Source organism: Exophiala aquamarina (assembly GCF_000709125.1).
Source record: "Exophiala aquamarina CBS 119918 chromosome Unknown aczIA-supercont1.37, whole genome shotgun sequence".
Taxonomy (NCBI): Eukaryota; Fungi; Ascomycota; class Eurotiomycetes; order Chaetothyriales; family Herpotrichiellaceae; genus Exophiala; species Exophiala aquamarina.
In genome coordinates, this window is record NW_013550551.1 from 66,555 (window position 1) to 76,472 (window position 9,918).

The window sequence follows — 9,918 nt, forward strand, 5'->3', positions numbered from 1 at the left end:
CGATTCAACATATAGAGAGCTCATAGAGTTTGTGGCTCCAAATCTGGACACCGGGATTTTGCTCCTGGAGAAGAGGCCCCAGGCAAGCCTCTATCGCAGTGTGGGGACAGGTTTTAAGTGGCTGCTCAGTCAACCACTGTCCCAATCAAGCTTCGTCTCCTGATTCACCGTAAACTGGGGCTCAAATCTGGTCCAGGTATTCCCACAAATGTGATGCGGAACAATTATTTGGACATGAGATAGGAAGCAAGCTCCTTTGGTTTCACACATTCTGAACAACCCCAGGATCTCGCTCTTCGTCCTTGCCACCGTAGTCTGACCCAGTCTGACTAATGTTACCTGTCACGCCACGCAATCTTGGGCATTTTTTGACTGGTCGCTAATACAAAGCACCCGCCCCGCTCAAAAACCCTTTTGACAAATAAAGGCATACAAGTTTCAGCTCGCTCTAGTAGTTCGTCACGGTCAGCTCACGTACTGGTTTCTGTCAGATTGCGGAAAGTAGCAAATATGTCGGACAATCCAAAGTCCAATCTCAAATCAACAAATTGGCGAGATTTTATTCCACCACAAGACCTGAAAAGAAGTGTTGAACTGGCGAACTCAACTCCATACGAATGGGCAAAGTTACGTTGTGCTGAACCGTTCGTCATTGGCTGGAGGAAAACATGGGATGAACTGTATAATCAGCCATACAAAGGGATCACCACCAATGGAAGTGTGATTGGGGGTTTATACCGTCTCTCCGAAAAGGAAGAAGACCATGGGTCACCCGTGACCGAAATGGTAAGAGCTGCACAGGAGGCCTTGTCTGTGGCAACTCCAGATCAAAGAAAAGCACTGAGGAAGCCAATTCACGCCCGGGAATGGCGAGCTTGGATGAACCCTGAAATTTATATCTCTCGGCATGGCGTGCGGCTTGAAGAGGCCTCTGACGAGCTAGTCGACGCGGTTTTGCAACTTATCCGCGCATCTTTATCCAAAACAGGTTATTATAAGGCTACGGGTTGCATGAAAGTCAACCATTTTCTTGGAGAGACTGTCAATGGCAGCAAAGTCTTAAACGAAAAGTCATATAACATGACTATTTTCGGAACTCCTTCAGAGGCGGAGCCTTGGGGCTGGCAACTATTTGGCCATCACTTTGACATGAATTGCTTCGTGGTTGGTACACAAATGGTTGTAACGCCAGTGTTCATGGGCGCTGAACCGAACATTATTGATGACGGGCCATACAAGGGCACTGAGCTCTTCACCGACCAGGAACAGACTGCTCTTGAATTGATAAACTCCTTCGATCCTGTGATACGGGAACATCTACGAGTCTATAACGAACTACAAGGCTCAGAATATCCTGAGTGGCGCTATCATCCTGCTGACCAGCGGCATCTAGGGGGTGCATTCCAGGATAATCGAGTTATACCTTACGAAGGACTGAAGGTTACCGGATTTTCGGCCGCTCAACAAGATCTTGTCCGTCATCTGGTATATTTGAGTGTTAACTACCTTCCAGATAAAGCTCTAGTCACAAAGATGGCTGAGGTGGAGAATCATTGGGCAGAGACATACTTCTGTTGGATCGGCGCATTCAACAGGAATGATGGATTCTACTACAAGGTGCATTCCCCCGTTATTATGGTCGAATTTGATCATCATTCTGGTGTCTTCTTGAACAATGCTCTGCCTTTACCCTTCCACATCCATACTTTGGTGAGGACGCCTAACGGCAACGATTATGGGAAAGAGTTACTTCGACAAAAACAACAGCGATCGGACAAGGAATCTCAGTGATTTTGCCTGAAGGGACTGGAACTCGATATCAGAGTTACAGAAGAGCTAGAGGCCCGGACGAAAACCTTTTTAGAAAATCACCCTTTTCAACCACCTTCAAATATAGGATGCGGGTTGCCTGTTGAAGCTCCCGACGCCTATCAAGCAATGAGTGTAGAAAACTTAGGGTGCCCTTACCACAAGATACATAATATTACTTGCCGTAGCCTCTCGTTCGACCTTTGCATCCAGTAGGATCAGGGACTTTCTGGACATTGAGTCAGGAGATAGACTACTTATCTGCTAGTCTCTATTTCGCGGTTCTCCTGTCTATCAATTCTATACTCAATTTTTCTTAATAGTACTACTATCTAGACTCTATGTCCTATTTGTAGGCCTACCACGTTCTTCGAGCTTTCTACGTCTATAATCCTCGAGAAGCGAGCCAGAGTGCTTTCGAAGCTCAACGCCGAGTCTACGACTCCTCGACCTCGCTAGTAATGCGATTTCCGAATCAAATTAGCTAGCCACGATATAAGAAATATTACTAGCTATTAAAGAAAAGTCTACGAGACTTGGTATCTCGGATTACTATTTTCGGAAAGATTAGTAAGATCTTTCATGCAAATGTGAAGAGTAGAGGATTGTTGAGTTGAAAAAGAGATCATCACGAACGAGCCGAAGCACACCACCGCTGGTAAGCCTTATACATAAATCCTAATAAAAAATCACGGCTGCACAATCTATTCTCGGCTAAGGTGGGCGAGAACTTAGGTGTAGGATTTATTAGCGCGGATCCATGGACATAAGCACAAAGTAACAAGAGCTCTACAAGACGTTAATTTATATAGGAAAGAAACTATAAACGATTTTGCCCGTATAATGTATCCGATTGTCTTAAACTACCTAATAAATACCTTGAATACTGGAAATTAGTATTAACCTTATATACGCGCTTATAAGCCGATCTTTTACCGGAATAGGCGTCACGCGCCGCATCTTCTATTAGCTTAATCCTATTTTAAAATCTTATTTTAACGTCGAATTAAAATTATCGTAGGGCGGAAATAGATACTCCTATATAATCGTACTAGGGAACTTTAATCTCTTAACTAGGAGTATCTTTCTTTCTAACTATTATAGTAGCTCCTATATTATAATCCGAGCTACGAGTAGTTCTAACTAAGATAGAGTTCCTTAATAGAGTAGATATAAGAGTATTAACTAGGATAATAAAGGGAATATTTAATCGTCGAACTATAAACTAAATATAGATATAGGATTACTAACGAAGTTAACTATAACCTATACTATCTAGGTAAAGGAGCGTATATATATAATATTAATATCGTATCTATACGTCTATACCTCTTTATTCTAATAGTCTATAAACCTATAGGCTATAATATTTTCTAATTCGGATCCTTAGTTATATACGCTAGCCTCGCCTAGCCTCGTCGATATACCTTTCTATAGATATTCCTAGAGAGTCCTAAGGATATCTATACTAGATAACTTATTTCTTAATTCTTATAATACTATCTCTTCTTCTAATAGTCTATTATTCTAATATACTTAAGGTAAGTACTTTTCCTTATCCTTATTTTCTTCTTTCTCTTCCTTATAGCTTATTATAGATAGATTCCGCGTCGCTAAATTCTATAAGCTAAAAGTTCTAAAATTTCCTAAGACCTTAAAGCTTTCGCGTTTCCGAATCGAAGCTAAGCGACTTCTCGAAGTTATCGTCTCTATTACTATTAAGGAGAACGAAGCTATAGTATTCTACACTAAATATATTATAATCGCGACTAATTCGTAAAATACGAGAACTACTTAAAATATTAATAAATATATAACGAAATATTTTCCTTAGAAGAGTTTTATTAAATTAGTAAGTAGAAGAAGAAAGCTAAAAATAATTTATTTAAGAAGTATCGTTTAATAGTAGACGCTCGACGAAAGTTATTAGAATTAAAGAATAAAGAAATATAATCTAAATATTACGAGTTAAACTCGTAGGATATCTTAGTAAGAACTAGCGATATCTAGATTCGACCGTATAGTTATATAGCTTAACGATATAACGTAATATTAATAGATATCTTAGCGAGTAACGTATCTTAGCGAGTAACGCCTAGACTAAACCGGCGATATTATTACGAACTAGGTTACGAATAAGGTCGCTAGGATAGGCGCCCTACGTTCCGAGGAATAGTTTAAGGAAAGTTAGCCGATAGAGGACGAGGCTATATTATATAACTAGGGAATATATTAATATATTATTATAATACTTCTAATATAGTAGTATACTAAAGTAGTACTTTAAATATTATATATATACGCTCCTTTACTTAGATAGTACGATTCGTAGTTAACTTCGTTAGTAATCCTATACCTACATCGGTATTTTGGCCCGCAGCCCAGCGCAACTCAATTTGCTATGGGAGCCTAGGGAGCCCAGGGCTACTTAGCGCTTATTCTATATTCTATGAGAACCTACGGCCACTTAGCGCTTATTCTATATTCTATGAGAACCTACGGCCACTCAGCGCTTATTCTATATTCTATGAGAACTTATAGCTACTATTATATTTCCTAATTAGGTAATTTTTATATATAGATATATTAGTAAATTTAGCGTATTTTTAATTTTTTTAAAAATTTAAGGTTTAAGGTTTACGCTAAAGTCGGCTAGCTCGCTAGTACTCTAATTAATTAACTAACTACGCTAATAACTTAATAATTTAAAATATCGAAGTTTAGTAAAATTTACTATATATATTATATAATATATCTACTAGTACTAATACTAAGGCTACTATTTAGTATTATTAAGAATAGTCTATATAATTATAAAATAGAAAAGTTCTATAAATAGTAAAGTTAGTGTATAAGTCTATAGTACTTAGGTACGAGCCCAGCGAGCCCACAGCACTTAGGCTAAGCCTAGCGAGCCCACAGGAATTAAGGTTTACCCTATAAGCTTATAATAAGCATCTATTATAGCCTAGCGCTGCGAGCCTACGGTAGCCTAGGGCTTACTAGGCTGCCCGGTCTAAAATATAGATGTATATTTTAGAATATAGTCCGACGATTAAATATTTCCTTTATCGTCTTAGTCGAATACTCTAGTACCTACTCTATTAAGGAACTCTACCTTAGTTAGAACTACTTATAGCTTAGATTATAATACTTTAACTACTACTTAATTAGTATTAAATATCTAACGTAGGATTATCTCGAATTAAATCTCTACTACCTAGCGTATATCTACTTATAACCTTATATAATTCTTTAAAGATTAATATTATTTAAGATAGTAGTTCTAACGAAGACTTAAATATAAATATAGTTAACGTACTAGAATTTATTAATATATCTAGGAATAATATTAAGGTAGAACTATTCTACGAAAATAGAGAGAAGCTAGAATACTTTCTTATATAACTTAAGACTACCTTTAAGCTTAATTTAACTAAGTATACTAGAGTAAAAGATAAGATTATATTCGCGATAATATACCTTAAAGGAATAGCGTTCTATTAGCTTAAACTAGTATAGAACGACTACCTCGAGTCCTTTAGCCTCGATAATTAAACTAAGGTATACTTTAAAAACTTTATATAGTTCGAAGAAATAATTAAATAGATCTATAGTATAATTAATAAGACTATTATAGCCTCTTATATTATATATATCCTTAAGTAAATAGAATCTATAGCTAATTATTATTCGAAATTTAAGAAACTAGTAAAGAAACTAGAATATATAAACGATAATATTTTTAAGAATATATTCTATAATAGATTAAAGAAGGAAGTTAGGAAGAAAATAATAGAGCGTTCGAAAATATATAAAAAGATAGTAGATAAGGCTATTAAGCTTAATAATCGACTATACGAACTATATATAGAAGAAAATTAAGGAAGGAGCTAAGAAAGAAGAAGGTACCGAGAATATCGATATCTTCTTTAAGTTAATATAAAACGCTTAAGAAATTATAGAAATTCTATAAACTTAGATATAATAGAATATTATAATACTCGAAGAATAGGCCTAGATAAAAGTCGAAATATAGAGTAAAGAATTATAGAAGAACGAAATCGAGAAAAAAAATAATAAAGAAAGAAAAATCTATACTATAAATATAGTAAGCTTAAATACTATATATATAATTATTTAGAAAAGAAAAGCGCTTAAGAACTATATATAATAAATATATAGAGCGGTAGTATAGATAGCTTAATAGCGAAAAAAATCGATACTATTAACGAAACCTAAAGATCTATTAAAAATAAAGGTAAAATAATATAAAAGAACTATTAAAAATTATAGTATTTTTATTACGAAGATAACTATTAAATCTATTTAACTTTAAAGACTAAAAAATAATAGTTTCTATATAAAAATAGAAGAAATATAAAGCTTCGAAAATAAAAATAGAAAGTTTAGGAAACTTTAGTTATAATAATAGTTAACTTTAATAAAAAGCTAATAATTATCGATATAGATATAAATATAAGAATAAGAATAATTTTAGAAAAAAAGTAAGAAAGTAGTAATCTCGAATAGAATAATACTTTAAATAATAAAAAGGCTAGTAATAATTTATAAGTATTAAATTCGTAAATATTAATAGTTTAGTTATATCTATATATATTAAGAAATAACTTATAATATCGCTTATTATATAAGGGGAGCTCGAACTCGCGCCGAAAAGAGATCGAACAATAAGTATATAGTACTACTACTACGAAATAAACTATATAGGTATAATAAGTGCCGAAGGCGACTCGTACGCTACTACGGCCCGAGAAGTACCTAGCCTAGACGCGTCTTAGTACGCGCTAAACGGAAAGACGCGTTAAAACGCGAGAAAGAAAGATCTAGAACTATAGGAAGAGGAATAAATAAGCTTACGATAGCTAGGTAAAGATATAATAGTAATTAAGAGAGGTCTTAAAGACGAGGGAGTAGAGTCGTAGTAGATAACTACTCTAGAAGAGCTCGCCGCCCGCGTAACGTACGCGGTACGTAATAATAGCGTATTATAGGAAGGAATCGAGAGTAGACTTAAGGTAATTAAGGAGATACTTAAGAAAGTACTACTAATACCGATAGCTCCTAGACTAAAGGCCTTATAGGCGGTAATAGTAGCGATAAATACGCGATAAGGCTACGTAACGACTACGAGTAGGGCGGAAAGGTTTACGATTAAGGTATTAATATCTAGTATAGAAGATAGGAATAAAGAGGATATTCTTTAGAGCGTTAAGAAGACGATTCTAGGAGTAGCTACGATACGCGTACTATATAGCGACGACGTAGATATAACTATTCTAGACGAGATAATAAAGGAGAGGGCTTAAGCGATTCTACTAACGCTAGACCTTAAAGTCTATAAATAGAACTATATAGTCGAAGTTCTAGGAGTACCGCTATATACGAAGATTATACTCGAAAAGTAGAGAAATAATACGCGACTCGCGGCGGCGATCTACGACGCGTTAAAGACCCTATTACTAGAGCTAAGAATTACTAGAGTCGAGTAGCTCTATAGTTAAGTATAACTAATACGCCTACGAGAAGTAGATAAATAGCGCGGATCTCTCCTAGTAGACTTCTAGATAGAGTAGATATAGAAGAGCGCTATTTAGAAAGGCCTTATTATCGGCGTATAGCTATACGAGGTAAGGTAATTCGAAAAGGCCTTATAGGAAATATAATACTATAACTACTAGGGCTAGAACTATACCTAAAGAGTATATAAGAAGTATATAAGGTACGCGAGATACGTAGGACCGTACTCTATAAAGAAGTACTTAAGAAAGAATACGAAGGCGTCGTTATACGTTAACTACGATTAATACTATTAAGCGTAGTAGCGCTAGAAATACTTAGTATTCTAGGTCTACTACGATATAATATAATAACGGCGAGTTATAGCTATAACGTATACTTAAAGTATTCGAGTTGTACTCCGAACCTAAATACTCTCCCTAGAGGACTAGATTAAGGTTATAGATAAACGTTAAAGGGAAGACTTATAGGGAGGCTATTAGCGTCGAATTAGAAGACCGATAGGTATTAAATAGGTAGCGCGAGTTCTAACCTAGGATCGTATAGAGTTTATATATACTTCGTAGGTAAGTAGCTAGGTAGTAAATATAGACTTCTTCGATAAGTAAGCTATATATCGTTTAATATAACTATAGTAATATAAATAGTAACGTAATCCGAGCGCTATTCGATAGCTTCGAGTACTCCTCGGTCCTAGTAGTCTAGGAGCCGAAATTTAATAGATATATAAGGTTAACGTATTATCCGAAGCGCTATCGACTCGCGTACGAGGCGTACGAGAATACTAGGGTCTACTTTATAGTAAGATAAGATATACCGTATTAAGACTAAGCGATATCCTATTAACGCCTAGTCACGTAATTAGGCTTATATAAGCTAGAATTACGTAGTATCTATTAGGTAAGGCTATACTTAAGCCTTACGAAAGATTCTATAAAACGCCATTCTATTCTATAGGATTAGAAATTACTTAACTTAATTTCTAAGCATCCTAGGAGTTAACTCGTATTTACGAATACTCGGTAATTACTCTCGTACTTACGAGATATTACGACGGAGCCTACGCCTATATAAAATAGGCCTATACTTCTTTACTTAGATAGATCTTAAGTTATTTAATAAGATAGAAAGCGACTATAGATTCTACTCTTTCTTTCTACGGTCTTCGGCTACTTCTACTATAGATCCTAAAACTTATCCCCCGGATATCGAAGAATATAGGCTTCTACTATAGAACTAGATAGAAACGAAACGAAATAGATTAATAATAAGTATAGTTAGCTTATTAATAGTATACGTCGAGACTACGTAGAAAGCGCGACCCGACGCTATTATATCGATACTTAGCCTAGATATCGTAGAAGTATTCGATAATATATTCTACGAGAAGCTACTAGGAATACTATATATAAAGGGACTTTCGGACTAACTAGTTAATATTATAGTAGACTTCCTCTAGAAGAGGCGTACGCGAATCGCGTACGCGAAGTATATAAGTAACTAAATTTAAATAAATATAGATATCCTATAAGGCTTTTCTTTATCGTCGCTCCTCTTTCTATTCTATATCTTAGGACTACTAGAAACGCTATAGATATAGAATAATAATACTCTAGAATTCGGCTTCGTCGACGATATAAATATTATTACCTAGGGCGTAAGCGAGGAAGATAACTATCGTAGACTAAGTATCGCTTATATATAGTATAAAAGATAGATAGACTATTACGAAGTAAGATTCGCTCCGAATAAATACTAACTTATCTACTTTACGCGTAAGCGAGGAGCGCGCGATATATATATATATAGTATTCGTATTAGAAATTACGAAATCTAGCTAGAAATAAAAGCTATTTAAATCCTCGAAGTCTAGCTAGACCTAAAGCTTTTATAGAAGGAATATATTAGGTAAGCGGCTCGTAAGGGCCTCGTAGCCTCGGAAGCGCTATCTAGAATTATAACGGCGACCTAGATATTACGAACTAGGTTATAGATAAGGTCGCCGGGATAGGCGCCCTACGTTCTAGGGAATAGTTTAAGGAAGGTTAGTCGATAGAGAACGAGGCTATATTACGTAACCGAAGAATATATTACTATATTATTATATTAGAATAATATAATAATATACTAAAGTAGTACTTTAAGTATTATATATATACGCTCCTTTACCTAGATAGAATAGTTCGTAGTTAACTTCGTTAGTAATCCTATACCTACGTTTTAGGATATAGTCCGACGATTATATATTCCCTTTATTATCTTAGTCGACACTCTAGTACCTACTCTATTAAGGAACCCTACCTTAGTTAGAACTACTCGTAGCTCGAATTATAATACTTTAACTACTACTTAATTAGTGTCCGAGGGATAAGCTTTAGGATCTATAGTAGAAGTAGCCGAAGACCGTAGAAAGAAGGAGTAGAATCTATAGTCGCTTTCTATCTTATTAAATAACTTAAGATCTATCTAAGTAAAGAAGTATAGGCCTATTTTATATAGGCGTAGACTTCGTTATAATATCTCGTAAGTACGAGAGTAATTACCGAGTATTCGTAAATACGAGTTAAC

At 35.3% G+C, this 9,918-nt stretch overlaps 1 protein-coding gene across 1 annotated transcript; it reads left to right on the plus strand.

Moving 5' to 3' along the window:
• Window positions 1-510: 510 nt before the first annotated feature.
• Window positions 511-1,791, plus strand: A1O9_12974 (uncharacterized protein; the record flags this gene model as incomplete). Its single annotated transcript, XM_013398112.1, has 1 exon — window positions 511-1,791. One exon carries the CDS (start codon window positions 511-513, stop codon window positions 1,789-1,791), a length of 1,281 nt encoding a protein of 426 aa, XP_013253566.1.
• Window positions 1,792-9,918: the final 8,127 nt, after the last annotated feature.